This window comes from Ochlerotatus camptorhynchus, unplaced genomic scaffold (assembly GCF_037179485.1).
Source record: "Ochlerotatus camptorhynchus isolate MF236.1 unplaced genomic scaffold, CSIRO-AGI_Acam_v1.1 ptg000091l, whole genome shotgun sequence".
In the NCBI taxonomy this organism is placed as follows: domain Eukaryota; kingdom Metazoa; phylum Arthropoda; class Insecta; order Diptera; family Culicidae; genus Ochlerotatus; species Ochlerotatus camptorhynchus.
This window is the reverse complement of record NW_027040581.1, coordinates 2,425,640-2,450,901: the sequence shown is the minus strand read 5'-3', so window position 1 is coordinate 2,450,901 and position 25,262 is coordinate 2,425,640. Positions and strand designations below refer to the sequence as shown.

Sequence of the window (25,262 nt, the reverse complement as noted above, 5' to 3'; positions counted from 1 at the left end):
ACTCAGTTAAGATCATATTTCAGGCAGGAAATACGAGGAGTGCTTCATCGGCCTCATTGAACGAATAGCCTCCAATGAGCTTAGACTATCCGTAAAAATGAAATAATGGTCAGAAGGTAGTGAGGCAATTCGCTCTACTGCGTAAAATATGGCTGCGAGTTCCGCAACGTATACGGAGCATGGTTTTTGCAGTTTATAGGAGGCGCTATGAAATTGATTAAATACACCAAATCCAGCGGAAGCATGATGGTTGACCCATCTGTGAAAAAACTTTTATCGTTACTGACATGGTGGTACTTGATTGCAAAAATATAGGGAACAACCATCGACCGATGGATTTCTTGCAGCATGGTCAGATCAAAATTTACAGAGGAACTATAGAAGGCTTGAAAGCAATCACTATTTCGTTATTACCCGACGGACGATCACGAACGTTGGTTTGAATCGGTACCGAATCCGGGTAAACTTTCCGCGCGAAGCTGAAAATCCAACTGACCGGTGATGACGCGTTTCGCATTCTCCTGCCGACATTCCAGAGTATTCTCATGGAAGTCTCTCGCGACAAACCATTGACGAATCGACACCAGCAACCGCATTTTTTGGCTTTAATCAAGCCCCGAACTTACCGTGTTTGCGGAAGAGTTTAAACGCGGCGGACTTCTCGCTGTTCGCGTCGGTGCAATTCTTATCCCACCACGGGGTGGGAGGTCGTTTGAAGAGCGCTATCAACAATAAGTCGCGATAAGTACTCATCCAGCGGAGGGAGTATCTCAACCGAATCAGAACCACCGAGAACCGCGGACGCAAATTTTTGCCAGTCGATGTTTTTCGTGAGGTCGTACGCGATATCAACCGAGTGGGTGGACGATGAACCATTGGTAATAGAAATTTTGATTGGCTAGTGGTCACTACTGTAGGGATCTTGGATTACTTTCCACGAGCAATCCAACGATAGTGAACTCGAACAAAGTGAGAGGTCTAATCTGCTTACTTTTGCTGGAGGTTTGGCTACTCGTGTTGCTTCCCCGGTGTTCAGAATTGTCATTTTGAAGAAGTCGCACATGTCGTATATCAAGGTTGAGCGGTTGTCGTCGTACAGCTCCCCCCAGCCTGTACCGTGAGAGTTAAAATCTCCCAAGATCAACTGAGGCTCAGGTAAAACTGAGCAGATATCTGAGAAACTTTGACGAGAAATCGCAGTTCCCGGTGGAAGATATACTGAGGCAATACTGAGGCATTTATCTCGAATATTAACCTGACATGCAACTACTTCATTGCCTGCCACGGAAGGCAGATCGATTCTATAAAAGGAATGGAGCTTATTAACCACGAGAAGCACCCCTCCATACAAATCTGCTCGATCAAGGCGAATAATGTTAAAATCGTGGAAAGGGAGATCGGTGTCTGAAGAAAGCCATGTTTCACAAAGAGCACAAAGTGAGGAGTGAACTAAAAAATTGAATGCGTCAAGTTTTGGTATAAGACTTCTACAGTTCTACTGCAGGACTGAGATCATATCCCCAAGCTCATTTGGAAAATTATCCATCAAAGGATATGATCGATGCAAGGAAAAACCACCTAGATGCTAGTTGCTTCAAATGTGTTTTCACAATTGGAAGCAATAAATTAATAACGTTCCTTGTTGTGTCAGAGACATTGAAAATATTGAAGATGCTATCCACAAGGCCATGTTCTTGCTGCTTATTCAGCTGTTTTTATGGCTGAAAAACTGGGATATCTGGGGTTTTAGATGATCCCCGGAAGTGGCGGAAAGTCCTTGTTAAAATTATAAGGCTTAAATATCCCGGTGGGAGGGGAGAGTTGGTACATTTCCACTATCTCTTAAATTTGTCAAGGTTGGTTGAGAGTCCATACGAGAGGCGTTACGAAGTTTTAAAGACAAAGGGACGACCCTCATCAACCTCTGAATCAGAGCCCTGGCAGGAGGTGGTATGTGTTGTGGCTTTTTTGGGTAGTTTGGGAAGATGAAGCGGTCATTTTCAAAATTTCTCCTAGTGAACGCTTAGAGCGAGCTTCCAATGACCGGTTAAGTTTTTCTCCCTGCTGTTTGTACTTCGGGCAATCACTCAGAGCATGCGGAGTATCCTTGCTGTAAAAACATTTTGGGGTAGCACGACAAGGACCTTCCGTATGCACCTCCTGCGGTGTGACCTAGTTGCTTGCATTTCAAACAATTCATTACCCTCGGTACAAACAAGCGTACAGGTAGTCGAACCTTCCCACACGAAATGAGTCTGATAAGGTATACTTTTTTTTTCGTGCCTATGAGCGACACTGACTGCAGTTGAATGCAGTCCAGTATCTTGACTCTTGAGAGGCAAACGATTTTCGCAAGTTAGACTCGCTTCGGTGACCACTCCTTCAATTTCTACATCACAACTGGGGACGTAGACTCGATATTCTATCGCAAATCGCTCGCATGCAACGATCTGGTTGACCTGCTTCCGGTCATCAACGGTAACGTGCAGTTTGTTTGGCGTCACCTTAAAAAATATCGGTAACAGCCGAGAAATGTGTTGTCAGATCTTTTAAAATCCGAGTAATATTCAAAGGTTTTTGTTTGGGCCGGAAAAATACGACCCACGGACCTTTCGAGTCATCAGGGTACGCCTTGTGGCGGGGGTTCGTAGAAGTTTTTGGGTTGAACGGGTGGAGTAGGGGGAACAGGTGGACGAGGCGGTGATGGTGGAGAAGGGGACAGTGGTTTAACACTCCCTTTAGGGTAGGCTCCAGTGTTTTTGTTGGTGAGCAAATCAAGTGATTATTCAAGGATATCCATTTCCTCAGAGGAATCGAGCTTTTCAAATAAAGGAGACTTAATCGACTCATCATCTGGAGATGTGAAACGACAATCCGTCGTCTTTATTTTTGTCATCCATTGTAGGAAAATTGGATGTTAATAATTCAAATATTGTCCTTTCCACAAATTTAAAATCAATCAATAACTAAAAATGAAAAAAAGAAAAAAAAGACTATGGGATGGAATCTACCACACTCTAGGTAAATTTCAAAGCAAAAAAAAAATACAAACAAAAACAAGGGAAACTAATGTATATAAATTAAATTACAAGGGAATTGATCAGATCTTAAAAATCGGGAAACAAAACAAAAACTTCTGTTGAAAAAAAATTACCAATGGAGAAGAAATCCACTATGCCATGAAGCAGTGCACACTTAGAAAAAAAAATCATGTAAATTTAGGTGCTCTGAGACTGACATATACGAGCGTCATTTTTGACATAAAATTAAGTCATAACAGACGTGAAATTCAACACAATTCATCAATTCCAGAGTTTCGTTTTCAATGTCCATCAGTCTTTTTGAGAGCTCCGAGACCATTAGAATGATCATTTGAGAGAACTTTTTGAAGTCTTGAAGTTTCAGGAGTGCTTTCAATGTTTTCAAACATATGCCTCCAATCTTTCCGCTTGGATCTTCTTTTTGCAATTTTATATTCACTCAAAGCCTTTTTATATTGAGGACAGTTTTTTCCGTAGTTTTTCTAATCTACCATTCCAACAGGAATCATCTCTATGAAAGATTGTACTCGAAAAAAATACAACACTTTCTTTGTGTGTAACTGTTTAGTGCATGGGTAAAAATTGATGAAATTTTGAGTAAAACTATTTGAGAGTGTAATGTTTACATGTGCAAGATCTCGTCCCAATATGTCAAGTGGTTATCCAGATGGCCTCCAAGCAAATGCTTCGACAAAAAAAAATTATGAAAGCGGTCGTGAAAAATCCAGGCCAGTCCCACAGGTTGATCGCGAATCAGTTTGGAATCGACAATTCGACCGTGTCCTGAACGACGAGATGTACATTAAAGCGGACACCAAGCAGATCCCCGGCCTAGAGTTTTTCGTCGGCAAGTTCCGCCAGAATGTTCCGGAGAAGTTCCGGAAGAAGAAGGTCGACAAATTTTCCCAGAAGTACTTAGTGTGGCAGGCGATCTGTGGGTGCGGCAGATTCAGCAAGCCGTACATAACGACCGGCATCGTCAACGGCCAAATATATAAAGAAGAATGCCTCCAGAAGTGCCCGCTGTCCTTCCTCCAGTCCCACGAAGGTGACACTCTGTTTTGCCGGATCCGGCATCGTGCCATTACGTGAAACCGGTGATGGAGTGGTACGAAGCCAACGATGTTGTTTTTGTGCCGAAGGAGGCAAATCCGCCAAACTCGCCAGAACTGCGTCCAATAGAAAAATTTAGGCGATTATGAGGGGCAAGCTCCGGAAAACAGGGAAGGTCTTCAAAAACGACAAGGATTTGAAGAAGTGTGTAAGAAAGATGGCGCAAGTGTTGTTTGATGGGTAGCGTTAAGTCCAAGGTGCGGGCATTTAGCCTACACAGTACGAACGAAACGTGTAATTTTCTGTCTGATTGGATGTAACAAAAATACCACATGATAAATAATTTATTTTTACAAGAGATTTTACAATTACATGTTGTTTTTTGTCACTATTAAATTTACATGTCTTTTCTGTAAAATTAAACCTCCATGTAATTTGTCTCTTATTATGAGGTTAAGAGGTTAGAAATAAAATCATTTTGAGCTTTTGCTTTTTCGAATGATTTGGAATTAATACAAGGTATAGGGCACTATACATTGCTTAAATTTATTCACTAACGTTGTTTCCAATAAGATTCACAATAACACTTCCTAGGCAAGCTCTCGTCGAATAAATTCTTGTAAATAACGGTGCTCTGTTTGGCACGGATGGAAATGACACACAAATTAGTGGAATCGATCAAACCTTACCAATAATCTTCATTGACGGTCGAGATTTTGAGGAGCATATCTGGGTTTGGAGACTTGAACAATATTACGTTCCAAACGCAGGAACAGCAAACGGATCAGCAACACAGTCGATTTCTGATGGAGACGGATCTCTCGAAGAGCAATTGTTTCTGGACCCATTTCTGGATGGTTGTTATGAAGCATCGTCATTTTCCCGTCATTCAGAATACTCACGAGTTAGCTGATAACTTAGCTAAATTCCATAAAAAAATAGACCATAATCTGACGCAACTATTTCGAATCAAGAGCAGAACTGTTTTTTAATCCGTGCAACTTTCCAACGCCATGATACTTTGCCGAAAAACGTCAAACGCCGGCAGCCAAAGACATAATGCGTTTTATCTGATTGAAAATTCTGTGCGATATTGCGTTACGTTAGCATTTATTCAATTACTTTTCAAATTAAATCATCGTTAATATTCATAATTTTCAACTGTGTAGCTAATATGTGTTTATTTATTCCTTCTAGGCCTACGCTTATTAGATCCGGATCGTACGCGTTGCGGCAAAGTGACTACTAAATCAATTGTCTAACTGTCGAATTTACGTTAACGCAACGCAAACGGATCTAATGTGTTTAAAAATATCCGACTTAAAATGAATATTTGGTGTTAATTTTTTTTTTTTTTTCGAATACAGTCTTTAGTCGAGCGCTCCTTTGTAGGATAGCTGGCATTAAACACATCCGATGATAAAAGCCTTATTTTGGCTTCTGCAATGAGAGACGAACGCTGCAACTTCTGGAGGAGGTTCATCTTCAATACCGCCAGGAAGATATGCAGATGCCACGTAATATTAATATTGACAAGAATTGAATGTTTTGCTTAGAATAGCTGAAGCTGCCTTTGCGTGATGAAGGTTTTCTATAATAAACTTAATGCTTGTTCCAGTGATTGATACGTTCCTAATATTTTCATCCTGCGCATTTCTAACTGCCTTTATTCAGATTATAAGGTGGTCTCTTTGCTCCAATCCTGGAGGACACTCATCCGCATTGTAAGAACATCCCTCAACATTTGCAGTGTAGCATTGCGGCTTTCGCCAGATCCACTGTTTATGATTTCACTAGCTTCTGTACCTTGTTGATTTGTCTCACGCATCTCAGCATCCTCGGAATTCTCGTATGTTGAAGAACTTATACTGTACTATTCTGAATCGCCCTCTACTCTTTTGTCACCAACTCGTTCTGATTACTCGTTAATTCCTGATTTAGAGGAGGATTTTTTTTTCCTTAAATAGGCAATTCCGAATATATAATCCACAGTAAAATCGCATTTTTGTAAGGTCTTCATGGAAACAGCATCAACAGTGAAAACAAATTTAACGTGATGCTGTTTAACCGTGTATCTCTTAAGGATCTTCCAAACGTCAACCATTAGTCCTTAATTTTGGCTTTTCACAAAGGCACACGGCAATAAAAAACTACCCAAAATTTAGTAATTTTCCCTCAATTACCGGGTTCAGTTCAATAACCCAAATTTGAGTAAATCACATATAGTAGTCTCCATTTAACACCAGCAAAAAAATACCTACTCTTAAGTATATTCTACCCAAAATTAAGTTTAATTCAGGTAGATTTGAGAATATGCAATTTACTCAGAAGTAACTTATTGTACTGAACTATATCGTTGGGTCGAATCTCTCGTTCCTTTTTTGACAAAAATAACGAGTGGAATTAAGAGGCTCAACTCATAATTAAGTAAAAAGAACTCAAATTTTGGGTAGTATTTTTTCTCCGTGCAAGGATATCTTTATTTGTCTCCTCTACACTTCGTGGAAAGAAACCCAATAAAATTTCAGGCCTGGATAGGTCTTTTTCTTCAACTGCAAAAAGGCATTCTTCTTCCCAGGGCTGAACGCTGGGAATTGTAGCCTTTAACCAGTTGACAGTAACCTGGTGGTCCGAATAAGCAGTTCCCGAACTTTGGTTTGATTCTGTTTTCTTTGCTCAGCTACTTTTGTTAGCATTACCTTTTGGGTAGCAACTGATTCTTGTGTGGTCAGTTTTGCATTTGGAGAGCCGTCGGGCAAAAGTCCAATCCTGATGGAGTTCAAATACCTTTCTATAAGAAGGTTTATGGGAGACACTAGTGACCCTCTTTGGGGCAGACGATTCTCCAACATCTCCTCTTCTGGCTAGCTCCAACCTTGACTGCACCGAGGACTTTGCCTGTGATCCTCTTTCGGTATGCAGAGCAACCTTTTTTCGGTGGATTGGTGTCACTAGAATTAGGTTTGCTCAGCTCCGCAGTACTACGACGCTTGTTCGGATCGGAATATGGTACTTCTCAGCCAATACCCGCGCCATATTAGGCTTAGGCCTATGGGCATGAGCTATCAGGTATTTGAACCTCTTATTACCGGCTCCATTGAGGCTACCGGTTTGTCTTGTCAACTAGGGCCTCTAGCCCCTAGGTAAACATCCTAGTTACGCCTATAATCATCATATAAGAGGAGAGCAAGCTTTCGAGATGCTTAGAAGAAACTTTTGCAACGTTTGAATGGGATTTCTGGGAAACTTCTAAAGAACTTCTGGGATGTTCCTAGTGAACTTCTGAAATTATCCGAAGAAATGTCTGAAAAGCTCCGGGGATTTTTTTAGGATGCTTGAAGACATAATTGGGTAGTTCGAAGGAAACTTGCGGGATGTTCTAAGGAAAATTGTGGGAAGTTCCAAGAGAATATCAGGCATGTTCCGAGGGAACTCCAGAGCTTCAAAGAAGTTACGTGGGATGTTCAGCGAAGTTCTGATGGAATCCAAGTTCCGAAGGAGCCTCAGACAAGTCCTAAGTGAATTTTAGGCTAATTCCACGGGAACTTCATAGAAGTTCCATGCGATCGTCCAAGAAGTTCGGTGGTATTTTCAAGACAATCTCCGAGGGAACTTCAGACAAGTTCAAAATATTCTCGTAATCGTAAAAGTATACTTTTTCTAAAAGTGCTTCGTTAGTTTCATGACCTTATCTGGATGATAGGATCACACCATAACAGTAATAAATTGCTGTAGAAGGTGGTTAACGGTGGTATTGGACGATAGCTGAGAGGGAATTGGATGAGGTCTTCTGGACGAGTAGTAGTCGCTTTCAGTTCGATTTGTCTAAAAATCATCGTTCAGTTTATTCAGAGACGTTCGAAGGGCTCCCTTAGCTCAGTCGATAAAGGCTTACCTACAACGCAACCATGCCGGAGGTGACTGGGTTTGATTCCCGACCCATTCCAGAAATTTCTCCACTTCCCTAGACATAGAGTATGATTATATACTTACCACACAATTATACTAATGCAAAAATGGTACAGGCATCGAGAGCTCTCAATCAATAACTGTGGAAGTGCATCTAGCACACTAAGTTGAAAGCACGCATTAGGCTAATATACGATAAGCAATAAGCTTGAAATATGAAAAAGAAGAAGAAAAAGAAGAAGAAGAAGAAGAATAATAATAAAGACGTTCGACTCATTGGGGGAAATGTCCATCCTAAAATGGCCATAGCGGACAAAATGCGCCTTATAGCTTTGCTTCTAGTTAATAAAGCAATTAGAATAATTAGAAATCTCCAGAATAATTAAAAATCAACCAGAATAATTGCCAAAATACCCAGATAATAGTATGCAAGTAGGGCTCTAATGTTGGCCTATGGATCTAAAATTGGGCCCATCGCTGAAAATCTGCTATTTATCAATTTTATCTAGATGAACGCGGCGGTACTAATGGATATTTTTGGTCGCTATTGAAAATTTAGTCGATTGCTGAATTTATGTATGGGCCCAAATTAGGGGCATTTAGGCCGATATTACATCCATTTCCCCTATTTGATCAATTGAGGGTCTTTGTTATAATTACTAGACAACCTACTTTCTTGCAAGAATATCTTAGAGGTTTTATCTATTGCACAGTTAGAGATCTGCAGAATAATAACTTATCAACCAGAACTAAACTTTAAACGTACTATGTGAATAGAAGCAAACAACGTTTAGATGAAAGTCATTTGAAATTGATATAATCGAAAAACAATGTTGTCACAAAACCATGCAAAAATAGTATTTTCTTAAATCAGTTGATACCTCTGAATCTTGCCAACATTAAAGATTCGATTGATGCAGTTTTTAGATACATCCTTCATCTTCAGCTTAGTATGATTTTTCGAAAAATAGTAGATATTTTCAACGTTACAATTTGTTACTCCAAGTAGGGTATCCGTCTCGAATGAACTAAATTCTCCTCTTGTAGGGGAACAGTTTAAAGAGACGTTAATAGACGTATCCAAGTAGGGTATAATGCGCTCATTGCATTGTAGTGTGGAAAGCATAACCATCAGGCGTGAACCTTTGATATTCAATTGACCACTTTGTCAAGCAGTTTTGGCGTGACTTTCTACCAGCGATAGAACAAAACTGGACCAACTAATTTCTATTTTTTTATGAAACGCACAAATGTTGGCTACTTTTCTCGAGGTTCTAGAAGAAAAAATCTCAAAATAATGTTTCATTTCAAAGTTCGAGTGATAGTAAACGTCATTTTATCTGCTCGAATGAAGTGGTTAATAGAGAAAGAGCAATAATAAACCCTGAATGTATGCTTCCATAGCCTGCTAATGCGCATTTTGCCCCTCAGTGGTTTGAAAACAGGTTTTTGTACGGCTTTTCAATTTCACCAATTTAAACAAGAATTTATCAACTTTCATTAAGCAATCTATAACCTTTAATCCAACAAATAGATAAGTGCAATATCGATTCACTTTGCGAATTAAACGGGGATCTTCTTTCTTAGCATGTGCATACTATCCCCACCTCCCCTATCTGGCATCATCTGATTCCAACGGCTTCCTTCTATTCTATTTGCATCTATTTTACCGTCATACCTAGAGCTTTATACCTTCAGTTAAAATTTTCGCTGCAGCCCGGAAAACCCTTTTCCAATTTGTTGCAACGCAAGAAAAGCTTTTCTCAAAAGTCCTCCACCGTAGAGCGAATTCTACGGAACGTTCGCTCGTCTGCCTCGGCTTTGAAATATCTGTCGGGGAAAAGCCGCTCAGCACCAGCAACCAGCCAGCCCCGGCACGTTGAGTCGTGGAAAACTACACACGGAAAATTAGCATTTCTGAATAATGAGCTTATGATGCTGGCTGCTGCCGTGCCATACCGTGTTGTTGTGATGCTATGCGGAGAAAGTTCTTCATTCGCTCTTTTATGATTGTCAAGTGAGTCGTTCTGAATGGAACTTCATCATTTACCATCAGGTGTAGCCTGCCTCTACCGTGTTGGAGTCGGTAGAGGGGGTGGGGAGGATGTATTTGGATGTTGATTAGTGTGTTGAGTTGTCGGGAATAGTTGCTGAATAGCTTGCCGGATGGGTGGGCAGGCTATTATCCGGGGGGATGATTAATGTCTTTGTGTTCGATTCGGATTTTGCGAGATGAGTATATCGACGGATTTTCGACAGTTGTCTGCGTTCTGACTTGTTGTTCGAAATTGGAAAACCAAATGGAATGCAACCAAATTGATACATTTACCGCTTTAAAATCTACAATCCCAACGGGGGGAATTACGACTACCTTCCCAGCTGGTCATTTCAACAACGTAAAGCTTATTATAGCAGTCAAAGCATTCCAAACATAAAATGGAAGAACACTCCCAGATCCCTTCTTGCAATTCCCAGAAGCTTTCAGACCACCCGAAATAAGCATCCTTCTGCCGTCCTTATAGTAGTTCTACAACAAAAACCACTTGACGTCAGTAAAAGTCGAAATACTTTTCCTTTCGAGCCAGAGATAGAGAGAGCCAAACATGGGAAAAGAATCAGAAACATTTCTGTGTGGATTTTCACGTCGCTGCCGTCCCCTTACAGTCCCAACAGGGGATTACGAGTGCCGAAAAGAAAGAAGTACCCAGCTCTTATCGTTATAACAATCGCACAACCCCACAAAAGTCTGCCACGAACTCGACTCAACTCGAAACTCAATAAATTTCATACCCTTCTTCTATTTCTCTCTCTCTCTCTCTCCCTCTTCCAACAGCTCCAGCTGAGTCAGAACAAGGTTACGACAGCGATTGTTACCAGTTCAGCATCGCTCAACACTAGCTACAGCAGCGGTACGTCGAACACTACAGTTTCCGTAGCGCAGTCTGCGGATGGCAATGGCAGTTCCCATGGTCCGGCCCAGTCACCCAACTCCGCTCAAGGACTGACCAAGTCAGACCAGAAGCCCGTCGAGTGCAACCTGTGCCATCGCAAGTTCAAGAACATCCCGGCCCTCAACGGGCACATGCGTCTCCACGGAGGCTACTTCAAGAAAGACTCCGAAACGAAGAAATGTGATAAGAAGGAACACACCGGACCTCCGTTGCAGACGGCCAGCGTCGGAGTGCGGGCACTGATCGAGGAGAAGATCATCAACAAGCGTAGCAAGGATTTAAAGGTATGTCCAGAACTCCCTATTTCTCTATGTTATCGGTGTTTGGTGTTCTAATCTTGCCATGTTGCAAATTCTTCCCCCAATCGATAACTCTAGAATCTGTTGTTGAAGGGTTCGTTCGTGGTGCCGGCAGCTCCACTGACCGCTCGACGGCTGCTGGAAGCAAGCGAAGCGCTACTCTCGCCCAAACCGGGCACGGTCGCCATCGTGTCAACGCAGAATGGAACAACGCAGATCATCAACCCGAAGGCGACCTTCATGGCAGCTGGCGGCGGTTCCATCTGCACCACCACCGAAGTCAAGGACGCCACGCTGATCGAACTGCTGAAACGTGGCACCAAGGTGGCTGTGAAACGTACCTGTTCCGATCCTGGTCAATTAGCAATCACAACGCAGACAACTACGTCGCAGCAATCGACGACGGCAACCCGAACCGTAGTGCTCCCCGCAAGCATGAACAGCGCACCGTCCACTCCAGGCACCACGCCGCCCCTAGCGCTGTCCATCACCAATGCCAGTTCAACCGAGCACTCGGTCGTCGGAGCTGCCACCGGATCCGGCTCCTCTCCTCTTTCACTCACAATATCACAAGCGCCTTCCGGCAGTGCAGACGTGTTCACTCTAGCCTACTCTACCGATGCCACCGGCGCCGCTGCCTTCTTTAGTGATAACGACGTGTATAGTGTTAGCGATACGACCATGCTATTGCAGGCCGTCGACTCTATCCAGCTGCTGCAGGACTCCTCCTCGACAGAGCAACTGGACGAAATAGCTTCCCTCTCCGACTACACCACCATCAACGAGCAGAGCTTCACTCCCTCGCGGCAACTCCAAGCCGTCCTGGACTCACCCCTGCCGGAAAGTCTAGCCGAATTCAGTGCTCTCCATTCCAAAGACTTTATACTCTACAGTGGAAGCGCATCCAACAACACCGCATCGATCAACTGCGATCATCCCAACAGTCAAGCTTCCAACTCACCGCTTCCGTCTCCTCTAGCCTACCCTACTCCTCCGGCATCCCACGAACCGGTTGCACAAGCTTCTCCCTTCCTAGACGACTCCCGTCACTTCTCCGATGCCAGTTCCTTCTTCGACGACAAACGTACTTCTTCCGCAACCAACTTCCTCGACGATGGCTTCTTCAAGTCTGACTCCAAAGACGTCAAACTGAGTGACGAAAAGATCCTGGCCCTCAAGAACGAACTCCTGGACGAAAATCACGATCTCTTCCGCAGTAACAAGAACATCCTGGACGATCACTGTCACGAGTTGTTCAAAAGCGAAGATAGCTACTTCGTAGAGGAATCCACCGCTGCCAAACCGTCCAACTCATTGTCGGCATCTGCGGCTAACGCAGAAGAAGTGGACTCCGCCTCCAAGATCAATCTGGACTTCCTGGACGAAGCACAGGCATTCATCAACGAAAGCCGTAACGCATCCTCTCCACTGTCCAATGCCTTCTTCTCCGGAACCATGTCCACCGCCGAAGAGGTCAAGGAAGCACTGGAAGAGGTTCTCCCCAGCGATGAAGACGTAGTCATCGCCGAAGCGGATATCGATCTATACTACTTGAACGGCCTGTCATCGCTCCAATCGCAGATGATGCCCAATTCGGACGATCCGCTGCTGTCGTCCTCCCCAAAGGACTTTGCCCATCGACAGCACCAAAAGTTCCTCTTCGAACAGCAACTACAGCAAAGTCTACCAACCAACCAACAACAGCAGCAGCAGCAGCAGCAACAATCATCAAGCAGCACCTTTTCACCACCGAGTGCCAAAAAGCTGAAAACCGAAGCGGATGCTGCCCAATCCGCCGTCTCAGCTAGTGATACAAACAAAATTCCACTTACCGTACAAACCGAGCAAATTCCAAAAGACAACCACCAAGCCGGTGATTCCGTATTTCTCAGTCCGAGCAGTATCTCGTCGACTAGCAGCAATGGCAGCAGCAGCAGCAGCTCACCAAAGCTCCAGCACGCACTGCTGCGGAAACGATCCTCTCCGATACTCCCGATCCGCAAGACACCGATCTACCACTCCAAGCTGCGCAAGTCCACCAGCTCTGCAGTTCCCGTTACGCACTACACTCCACAACCGATGCTGAATCCGGGTCGCACCGCTCCCGGTCTCTACTCGACGATCACTTCCTCGCTGGCGAACCAATCCACATCCGTATCGGACTCTACCGTCGACGACACATCGGACATCTTTAGCGAACCGCCTCTCCCGATTCGGCCACGGATCAATCTCGGCAACGACTACCAGGCTACTATACCCGAATGCTCTCGACCCAGCTATCACCATCTCAATCAACATCCTGACGTCCTGTACTGGGATCCACTGGTATCTCAAAACGATCAGCAGATTGCCCGCTTCGTTGAACTCACTCGCTCCTCAGCCGTTCCCCTTGGGTGCCACTCCGAAGAAAACTCGCTCAAATCTCTGCTGGAAGCTCAAGGTGAAGTGCACATTGCCATTCTAAATCTCCTACAGACGCCACCTTCCGGCATCCATCGACGGTGGGCTCCGGGCGAAATGGAACAGTTCATCCGCGGTCTCGAACTGTACGGAAAGGACTTCTGTCGAATAGCTAGCGAACTGCTACCGGACAAAACCACTGCCGACTGCGTCCAGCTGTACTACTTCTGGAAGAAGCTTTGCGTCGACTACAAGACAACCCACCTGCTGCAGCACGGGGACAATTCGATGAAGTTCATCAACCTGAACGCCAACCCCGTGGACGATCTGCTGCTGGACCACATCGGGTACACTAGCAACTCGATCAAACCTAGCCTCAGTCAGCAGACCGGTTCATCTTCGTCGTCGTCGTCGTCGTCGACCGGTAGCGACGTGCGGCCGCACGTCTGCGAAGTTCCCGACTGTTCAGCGGTATGTATACACACATTCACACTAGACGTCCAAACTAACCATGCTGATTCTTCCGCAGAGCTTTTCCTCGAAGGCCGCCCTGCACGGTCACATCCGAATCCACTGCATCGGACGGTCGGCGGCACACCTAAATGGCACTTTGCAAAATGGTAATTTCTTGAGTACTACTGCCGCTGGTAACCCTATTAACCCTAACCACATACCGACAAAGGATGATTATCCCTGCAAGGTGTGCGGCAAGTAAGATCACCCCAGTAAATGCCCGTTATTAGATCAGATCAGAAAAATAAGAACAATCAGTAAACAAAGAACACACGCTCACAAACATTTAAACAAACAATAGCAACAACAACAAAACACAGATTCAACTTTTGCAGTTGCGTTTTCTTTTGTGTTACGTGCTTTAGTTGACAATTTTCGATTTGATTTTGCGAAAAACAAACATAAACAGCCTAGTATCTGTCAGCTTCGTTGAGAGGAATACAAAAAAAACCAAATCAAAACAAACCATCTGCACCCAATCAGTGCTGCTATCGGTGTTCTTCTTCCTCTTTATATTTATCTCTGTCTCTCTCTCTAGCGAGTATGTTTGTGTTCGTGTGATCGTCCGGTCATGAAGTAGTGGTTCTTTTGTTTGTGCCGCTCTCGTTTTGTAGTTGAAAATGAATAAACACTCACACCATAACACCACACCAATCACAATATTGACACCAATCTAGATATCTAGAACTCATCCAGCAGCTGCAGGATCGTAGGAGCCTGAGTGAAAGTCCCGTTTCTCTTTGTTTAGTTGAACTTTTCCTCTCTGCCTACCTGCCTACTATGCTAAATAGTCTTCTTCCTTCAATGTTTTTGAGTAGCGAATAGAACGAGTTCGATCTAGAGCGCACGTGTTTCAACTCTTCTAGTGAACTCAAGTTGTCTAGGGACACAGAAATTTGCAATGTAGTGATCAACATCAACAATAACAAAAAACAAAGAAAATGCCGCTTTTTATCTTTATTGTCAGTGTGTGTGTTTTTAGCGTGGACGAGCGTACGCAGGAGTTGGAGAGTTGAAATCAATAGAGTCTTGCTCCGTCCTGCCTGCGCTCTGCCATTGTGATGCGTCCCAAGCAATATATTGTTTCGTCTCTAGCGCATTTGTAGTGAACACAACTGCGACTGTAACCACTGTAGACACTTGTAGGTTAGACTGGACAATGCGTCAAAAATGCTTAATCTCTATCTCTTTCTCGCTGTTGAAACCAAATGGACAAGCATTGTCCAGTCTAAAGACAGTGTCTATAGTAACCACCCGTTACTAAACCCCTTACTAACACGAAGACAATAGTTACGAATTTTCTGAATCAGGCACAGGTGCTCGTTCGGAGTGGTGAGATATTTGCTGGAAATGAGAGTTTTTTCTAGGCATTGTTTCTGGTTATAGGTATTTATGAAAAATCATATGTTTACAGTAATTTCGATACTTAACCTTTTCAGGACGACGACCACTTTAGAGCATCTCCACGCCAAATGACGAGTCGGAAAAAGTCGACCTCCTCCGATTTTCATGAAGCTATGCATAATTGATTGTTACGGGCAATGATTCACATTTTGGATCTGCCCCCGGCGGAACCTGTAGCAGGAGACAACTGCAAATTTACACCAAAACATACAGTGCGACAGCTCTTTCTTCATGGTTTTTCATGAATAGACTGTCCATAAACTTCAAATGGATCATTGGCCACAAGTTTATAGTAAGTCAATTGATGAAAAAACATAAAGAAATGGCTGTCGCACACCATATTCTGGTGTAATCTTGCAGCTGTCCCTTGGTACATGTTCCCCAGGGGGCATCCCTCTGGTTCCGAGAGTGGTATATGTGGTCAATGTTAACATAAAGCCTATCGAAAGCCTATTCATGAAAAATCATGAAGAAAGAGGTGTCGCATGGCATGTTTTTGTGTTAACATGCAATTTTCCCCTGCTACAGGTTCTTCGGGGGGAATCACGGAGGTTCCGAGTGCGGCTATTGTGGTCAATTATGCATTTAAAGTCTATCGAAAGCCTATTGATTAAAAACCTTGAAGAAAGATCTGTCGCACGGCATGCTTTGCGTGATTAAAAGATCTGACCGTATTTAGAACCCTCCATTCCAGGGTTGATTATAGGCCGAATTTAGTTCTTTAGTTTGGCGTATCATTCGCTCTGGAAATGGTTCTTCTTGCTGTGTATTTACTAAAAAATTCATTTTTTAACCGGCATCCTATATAAAATCACATGACAAATTTAGCTAGTTAGACGAGGCCTCCGGAAACCCGAAATATCTCCGGTATCCGGAGACCATGGTTACTTTTATGTGGGTACACAAATTAGTTTTTCAGTCGAATGCTTTTGGATGAATTAAAATTGGACCATATTTGACGAAGTTACAATACTCCAAAGTTGACTAAAATTTAAAAATCCTTGCTATTTTGAGTATCTACTGTATATCACACAACACTCTGGGGCTCTGATCGACCATACAGCAGGCGGCTAAGTTCGATTCCCGGTTCGAAGCAAGGATATTTTTTTTTATTAAAAAGAAACAATTTTTTTTTTATTAAAAAGAAAACTAATGATTTGGTATGCAATGGGCAGCATTTTAAGTATACTTTTAAATGTAATCAACCTGGTTTGCCCAATTTTGCCCAACTTTGAGCTATTGACCTTGGAAATAGTGCTAATTTTGGATCAAAACCTTGAATATCTTAAGAAATATTGAAGATAGGGACTTGCTTCCCAAGACAAAATGGCGTATTTAAAAAAAAACAAACATTTTTGTACAACATACTAATGTCAAAAAATTACTTCCTGAAAAGTTATTTGCAAAAAAATGATTTTCTGAAGGCTCTTACAAAAAAATGACATATACCTGTAAACATAAGAGATATAGGGTTGACGTATTCAGCAAAAATGTTTGTTTTAATATTGTCCAAAACTTTGCTCAAGACACCATTTTGCTATCTCGACAAACAGATGGGCAAAAACGAGCAGGCCATTCATTGAGCAATTGAAAGTACAAGAAAATGCAATAAAATGGTGATGAAACCAGACTGCCCCCACTTGACCCTTAACCAAAATACTAGAGTCGGTGTATAATGAGTCACGCCAAGAGAAAAACAGTTGAACTCGCATCACGGTTTTCGAAAGATTCCCTTTCTTTTCACTTGGCAACAGAGGACTTCTACAACAACTTCAAATGACTTCTAGCGAGAGAAAAAATACTGCGGCTGTAGTAAATTATTATATCAGTGATTTTGTCAAATTATCTTAACAAAAAATAGTAGAAATTCTCATTACTAATCATTACCGAGCGTATCCCATGACAATTTAACGCTCACTGCGTGTTTATGCTCATTTCTTCGATTATATTTTATATTTTATTGCAATACCTTTCGTGAACCTTTCATAGCATCGTAATGTTTATTTACTTTGCACGATAGGTAGCCGTTTTGACAGTTTAATAGGTAGACTTGGCTTCACTCTTGGCGTGACTCATTATACACCGACTCTACAAAATACTTGCATTAAAACTTGTCACTTTTCAGAATTTGAAATGACGATTTTGTGAAACCACGGGACTGCTATCGAGTAGGTGTGAAAAGAGGCATACAAATGGATAACCAAGCAACCTGGGTTATTTCTAATGACTAACAAAATGACTCGGGATCAAAACCAGACCACCCCCAAACGACCCTTGACTGAATCGCTTATGTAAAGGGCGAACACGAAATTATTGCGACACCGAAAATGTCATGCCAATTTTCTTATAATGTTATGAATCAAACCAAAATTTTAGGGTAGTTTTATACATATATTTACTTCAAAAATCAAAAGAAAAGTTAATCGATGGAGCCTTGAGTGTAAAATTGAACGCATTTTCGCTTGATGCCCTCCATCAAAGTCTTTACAGTGTCATCCGGTACCAGTTTCTCAGTTTTTTTTTTTCCATTTTCTTAACATGTCCTTCTCGTCTTTGACTGTCTTCTTGCTCTTCCGAAGTTCCCGCTTCATTATTGCCCAGTACTGCTCCACCGGGCGCAGCTCCGGACAGTTTGGCGGATTCATGTCCTTTGGAACAAAATGGACAGAATTGGCCTCATACCACTCCAGGACACTTTTAGAATAGTGGCATGATGCCAAATCTGGCCAAAATAGCGGAGCTTCGTCGTGCTGCTGCAAGAACGGCAAAAGGCGCTTCTCGAGGCACTCAGATTTGTAGATCTCGCCATTTACTGTGCCCTTTGTCACGAAAGGCTCACTCCTCAGTCCGCAAGAGCAGATGACCTGCCAAATGAGATATTTGGAGGCGAACTTCGACATTTTCTTCTTCTTAAAATTGTCGTCCACATCGAACTTGCTCTTGCCGGTGAAAAACTCCAACCCCGGAATTTGCTTAAAATCGGCTTTTATATACGTTTCGTCGTCCATCACACAGCAGCCATATTTTGTCAGCATCTTCTCGTAGAGCTTCCGTTCCCGAGTTTTAGCCGTCGATTGTTGCCGCTCATCGTGGTTTGGGAAGTTCTGTACCTTGTATGTATGTAGTCCAGCTCTCTTCTTTGCATTCTAGACGTAGCTCTGCGACATGCCGATCTTTTTAGCCAAATCACGGCTTGAGACGTTGGGATTTGCTTTAATCATCCGCTTCACCTTTCCCTCCGTCTTTTTGTTCTCCGGTCCCGGTTTTCTTCCAGCTCCTTTGCCGTGGTCCAACGTCAACCGCTCCTGGAACCGCTTCAACACTCTGGAGACGGTTGAATGGTGAATGTTCAACATTTTTCCCAACTGCCGGTGCAACAGGTCAGGAAATTCCAGGTGTTTGGAAAGAATTTGTTCTCTCAACTCGCGTTGGTTCTACTCCATTTTCGTTGAATCGAAAAACACGACTTCGAGTTTGACAGCATGTACACAATACACATCAATGAGAAAGTGTGCAAAATTTGGTTGATTTTTACCCAATGGTAAAAAAGTTATGCCCTGTTGAATGTGTCGCAATAATTTCGTGTTCGCCCTTTACTTTAAATATTTTTCGATTTTGTCAATAAACAATACCAAAATCATTCATGTTTAATGTTCATTACGTTCAAATTATACGAATCTCAAAGAGCGCTTGCAGTTTCCTGTTCTCGCCGTTGTCATCTTTGATGGCCAAAAGTTGCAAAGCATCCCCGGAGCACACGTCACTTGTGTTTTTCGGTAGTTCCTTCATGTTGGAAATTAACGGATCGGAGGATTCCAGAAGACGGTGAAGAAGATCTGTATTCGTAGCTTCTCTGGAAAACTTTCTCGTGTGGTAGATTCTGTATTGCTTGGTATCGTTGTTTCTGCTTTCCTGGGCCTCTTCAGACAGTTGCCCAATGGGTATTAGAAATGAAGAAATCACTTTCGCCCCGTGTATGAACACTTTATGAACAGACACGGGAAGATAGTACCATGGATATAGATCGACTAGTTTACGAGCCGTTTCTATTCCGTAGCTTTCGAACCTTTCACAGTTAATTTAGTTTGGCGTTTTGATCCCGAGTCATTTTGTTAGTCACTCTCGATGACTGCTCTAACCCATACAGGGCACGGTTGAGGCGACATACCAAGCCATCCCTCTGCTTGTATCCCTCTGGTGGGGTCATATAGATTTCCTCGGTGATCTTTCCGTTTAAGAACGCGGTCCGCACATCCATTTGGTGGACGTGCCATCTCTCCTGGTTCGCTACCGCCAAAAACGCTCGGATCGTATCTAGTTTGGCTACCGGAGAATACGTCTCCGAATAGTCGAATCCGTGCCTTTGCGGAAAGCCACGCGCCACTAGTCGAGCCTTACAACGGTCCGGCTGACCATTGTCAGATCTCTTAACCTTAAACACCCACTTACAGGAAATCGGCTTTCTCCCCTTCGGCAGCTTCATCAATGTCCAGGTGTTATTCTTGATAAGGGAGTCCATTTCTTCACGAACAGCTTGCTCCCACTGCGGCCAATCCTCTCGCATCTTCATCTCAGCCAACGAACAAGGTAGATTATCGACGAAACTGGCGGCATTCAAAGCGAAACCAGTGTAGTTGAACTGGTAGTCTTCATGCCACCCTGGAGCATTTCGCTTCCTCCGCGGTCTTCGCTCCTCATCGGCCAAATTTTCGTTCACAGCTTCTGGATCGGACTGCTCGACTTCCGTATCGGACTCCTCACCTGCGCTACCGAATACCTCTTCCTCGTCCTCGGATTCAGGATCTTCCTCCTGATCACTTCGTACACTTTCGTCGTCTGCATCTTCGGTTTGCCCGGGTAGAATCCCGAACTGATCGCTTCCAGGATCTTCATTCACTTGCTGAACGCCATGATTTTTTTCTTCTACGAATATCACGTCACGAGCCGAAACGATTTCCTTCCGCACAGAATCCCAAATCCAGTAACCGTTGGCAGTATACCCGACGAACGTACCGCGCCACGATTTCGCGTCGAGTTTCTTCCGGAACTCTTTCGGAATGTGAACGTACACATCCGCACCGAACACACGAAGCCTCTTCACATTTGGCTTTTCCCCATTCCAAATCTCAAACGGAGTCTTTTTCGAGTCAATAGCATTGGCAGGGCTACGGTTAGCCAGAAACGCCGCGGTTTGGATTGCCGTACCCCACAGCCTTTTGTCAACACCACTGTCCTCGAGCATCGAACGCGTTTACTCGACCAACGTTCTGTTCATACGTTCACTCGTGCCGTTCTGTTCGGGCGTGTAGGGTACCGTCCACTCAATCACAATTCCCTTCTCCTTACAAAAATCAGTGAACGCGCGGCTCTTATACTCCCCTCCGTTATCGCAACGGAACCGAGAGATGCCCCTGCCAAACTTAGCACTCGCGATCGCCTCGTATTCCCGGAACTTTTCGGCGACTTGGTCCTTCGAACGTATCAAAAACACAACAGTGAACCGGCTCCAGTCGTCTATTTTTTTTTTTCCTCTGGTTTGTTTTTTCCGTCGATCTTGTTTTCCGTGCTGAGCACCAATGCTACCGACGTGCCAGGAAGGCAGCTCCCACACCTGGACCCTACCTATCGACCCATCAACTCACGAACCGGGGACCAACGGCTTTACTTCAGAGATGTTATGCCTCAGAACATCCCGGCGACGCCGACTGGGATTGAACCCAGGCCTGCTGGGGTGAGAGGTAATCACGCTTACCACTACACCACCAGCGCCGTTCCAGTCGTCTATGAACGAGACGAAATATTTCTCTCCGTGTATGCCCACCGGCGTCACTGTTCCACAGACGTCCGAGTGAACCAGTTCCAAAACTCTTTTGGACTGTTTGCCCACGCGCGCGGAGAACGGTTCTCGAGTCTGCTTACCGGCGATGCACGACTCACACACGGTTCCGACGTCAGTCTTTTTCGCGGTTCCAAAGTCCAATCCGACGACCATATCGTTACGAGCAAGCACTGATAAGTTCTTCGCACTCAGATGCCCGTACCGACGGTGCCAAAGTTCGAGATGTTTCGGAATCCGACCGCAAAAATACGACGACTTTTCTGCAATCTCACTTTCTCGGCGAAAGTTCATCTCGTACAGTTTTCCGCGCCGTGAACCGACCGCGATTACTCTCGAACTTTTCTCGACGCATACTTTCCCGTCAGCGAACACAATCTTCAACCCTGCGGTTTCCATCTTCCGCACGGAGAGCAAATTAACTCTTGCCTCCGGAATGTACAAAACGTTCTTAAGGGTAATTGGAATGGACTTACTGTTGATGATGGATGTCAGTTTCACCTCGCCGCTGTGCTTCGCGGTGATGCACTCGCCCTCCTTCGCGACAGCAATCTGCATCGGCTCTGCCATCGGGGACAAACTCTCGAACAAACTCCGGTCGTTTGTCAAGTGTTCGGACGATCCTGAATCGATGATCCAGCTGACTTGCTGCGTGGGTGGAGATCCAGACGATCCACTCATGAAACACACACCATCTTCACCCTTTCCGTAATGCGCACTGTTTTTCTTCTCAGGGCAGTCGGAAATTTTATGGCCTTCTTTGTGGCAGCCGAAACACTTCCACTTCTTTTGTTGTTGTTGCTTTGCGCGAGGCTTTCCGGTGCTCGAACCGGCGAAAGCGGCATCGTCACTTCGGGGAACCGACATGTCAACACTGGCACTCTTCCGCTTGATTTCTTCGTCCAGTAATCGGCACCGCACAAAATCAAGGGACAGATTTTCTTCTGGCATTGTTTCCAGTGCCGTCACTACCGTCGCGTACTCTGACCCGAGCGTCAGCAGCAAATGACAAACGATGTCAATATCTTCCAGCACGGCGCCCGTTGCCTTGTAGTCACGTACAACACGGTCAAACACAAGAAAATGTTCTTGAAGAGAACCACCTTCGTGTCGCAACGACAACAACTTCTTCGTCAGATGCAAGCGACTCGCGATGCGTTTGCGCTCGAAAATCCGCTGCAGCGCCAGCCAAATCGCTCGCGGGGTCGGCTTGTCCTGAATGTACTCGAGTTGGCTATCGTGAATCCGCGAAATCAGGAGGGACTTGCAGCGACGGTCCTTCTTCCGTCGTTTTTCCGCTGCTCTCTCCTTCACCTCCTTCACGGCATTCGTGTCCTCCTGCTTGACGACGTATTCGTCAACTTCCTCCAGCACCACCTGCATACGGAACTTCCAGGAGGGATAGTTGCTTCCGTCGAATTGCGGCACACGCGCGATTTCGCCTTCTCTCTCCATTTCTACTTGACCGGACACGACGATTCAAAAACACTTCGATCCCGACACTCGCGAATCCACTGGGCCCATAACCTATTGGGAATTCGGGCAGTGGTAACGGAATCGGATTAAGAGAAAACGGAAAACGTATTTAATTAAACGAACAAGATTTTAATGAAACGTGTTTTCTTTGCTAGGTACAGGTCAAGAATGAAAAACTATTGTTTACTTCCGGTGTCTAATGACAGCTCATTGTCGAGGGGTTGCCCGATGGGGTTTGTGGTATAAGGGATAGGAAATTGACATTCCCAACATATGGGAGGAAGCGGCCGTAAGAGCCAACTCAATTTGTAATAAAAAAAAAGTTGGTTTCGCCCTTATGTTTTTTGCGTTTTTTTATTATTTGTCCAAACATTTTTAGTATCGTTTTGTAGCATTTTAATAGTAGTATAACGTGACGTATTAACCTCAGTTTGTTTACACTTGCGACATTCGCCCTTATTCCAGCTCTATCTAGAGTTCTACACATACTCCAATTGGCTATCATAAATTCGGGAAATGAGGAACTATTTACACCGGCGATTTTTCTTCTGCCACTTTTCCGCTTCTCTCTCTCATTTTGTTTCTTGACGGCTTCTCTGCGTTCCTCCTTGATAGTCAGCGCCTCCACTTCCTCAACATCCAGTTCCACACAATCCTTCAAATCACGCTCCTCCAGCATGATCAACATGCAGAACTTCGAGGATGGGAAGTTCGTGCCATCAATCATCTGAATACGGACAATTTTTCGATTCCCGCTCAATTTTCACTCGTGAAATCTGCACTAAATCACTGATACTTCCCAAAACACGCGAATTCGGGGCCCATATCCTATTGGGAAACGAGAATTCAAGTAACGGTAAATGGGAATGATTGACAAACGCATATGCAAATGTCATTCGTTTTCTTCTCGCTTCTACGCCACCGCATGGGCGTCACATTTGATGGGAGCAGCATGGACACAGTGGGTTCAATGCAGATGTTGCTCCTCAGTATTATCAACAATCAATACGAAACTATCGATTTTAAATTGGCTTACTACTTGACTAGCCTCTTGGTCCCAAGCAAATCGATTAACGTACCTCATTCTAGTCGCAATTCTAGTACTACACTATGTTTTGTTTTGATTCGCTATAAGAGTTTGACAGATAAAATGAGGGGTTCGTGGATTTTCCTATGTTTCGAGGGGTGCATCGATTAGCTTGGGACCGAAGATAGTACCAGAGCTGAGCCAAAAAGTTGATCACGTTTCTTCGGGACCTTCTGGTCTTAGAGTTACCTCTATGTTAATACTCTTCAGCAAAAATCTCACCACAACCGAATCACCTCCAGCGTAAACTATTCATTTATTGATTAATCCGTATCTGCTTCTCTTCTTCCGTCAATCCATCAAATTATCGACGAATCCATTTTCAGGGTATTTAATAAGGTAAAAAGCCGCAGCGCCCACATGAAATCGCACCGGCCGCAGGATGCCAGCGATCAGTTGCAACACCAGCTGCAGCTCCACCAGCAACAGTTGCAACAACAACAACAACAACAACAACAGCAGCAGCAATCATGCTCAACGTAAACAAAAGCCAAGTTGACAGCTTTCACATGGCTGTCAAACTCAAAAACAAAGCGATAGAAAAGACATTTTTCAGAGACAATCTTCAATCAGTATGTTTACAAAAAAACAAACACAAACCGAAAGCCACCTCGAAATTAGTAATCATTAAACGGAGAGTTAAATACGATCATTAAAAAAAAAACAAAAACAAAACAAACCTGAGCAAATCACTGAAACGGAGGTTGTTAAAACAAACAAACAAATGCAAATAAATACGTCAAAGAACCCACAGAAAAGAAACAGAAACTAATTACATTCATACACACACACACACACGGGGGCTACATCCTTCGCCGGGAGGTTTGCCCCCACCAAATGTCAAATTATCCATGAATATATACAAACACCGACACACACATACACACACGCATACATTGAAGTAAGAACTTCCAATTTTATCTTAATGCAGATAATTATACATTGAAACTAATATCTACTTGAAAGTGTAAGGGCTCTAGCAGATAGGATAAGCATAAAAGAGAAAACTGTTTTTGTAAACTTTTTGTTGTTGAACTTTCTACACTTTAAAATGAAACTAGTAAGTAATCTTTGTACATATAGGCGAGACAAGAACGAAAACAAGAGCAAATTGTTATTATAGATGAAAAAGGTATCTTGTATTCTTTGATCAACTAAAAAAAAAACAAACTATTTTAACAAAGAGGGTGAAAATCAAAAAAAATAAAAAAATAACGGAAAACAGAACAAACGTGGGCGTGGCCTTTTCGCAAAGAAGACGAAGAAAAAACGCGTTTTTTAACTGTCAGATGA

General features: G+C 43.7%; 1 protein-coding gene across 2 annotated transcripts in view; it reads left to right on the top strand.

Annotated features, from left to right (window-relative positions):
• The window catches only part of LOC135698607 (mucin-5AC), a 438,207-nt gene extending 413,232 nt beyond the window's left edge, over positions 1-24,975 (top strand). The window contains exons 7-10 of one of the 2 annotated variants that reach the window (XM_065218651.1): positions 10,837-11,238; positions 11,332-14,124; positions 14,183-14,364; positions 24,296-24,975. In XM_065218651.1, the coding sequence (XP_065074723.1) occupies positions 10,837-11,238; positions 11,332-14,124; positions 14,183-14,364; positions 24,296-24,452 (3,534 nt within the window). In that variant the 3' untranslated portion in view covers positions 24,453-24,975. The remainder of the gene's footprint in view (positions 1-10,836; positions 11,239-11,331; positions 14,125-14,182; positions 14,365-24,295) is intronic. The other variant, XM_065218652.1, reaches the window with a different exon arrangement.
• The last annotated feature ends 287 nt before the right edge of the window (positions 24,976-25,262 follow it).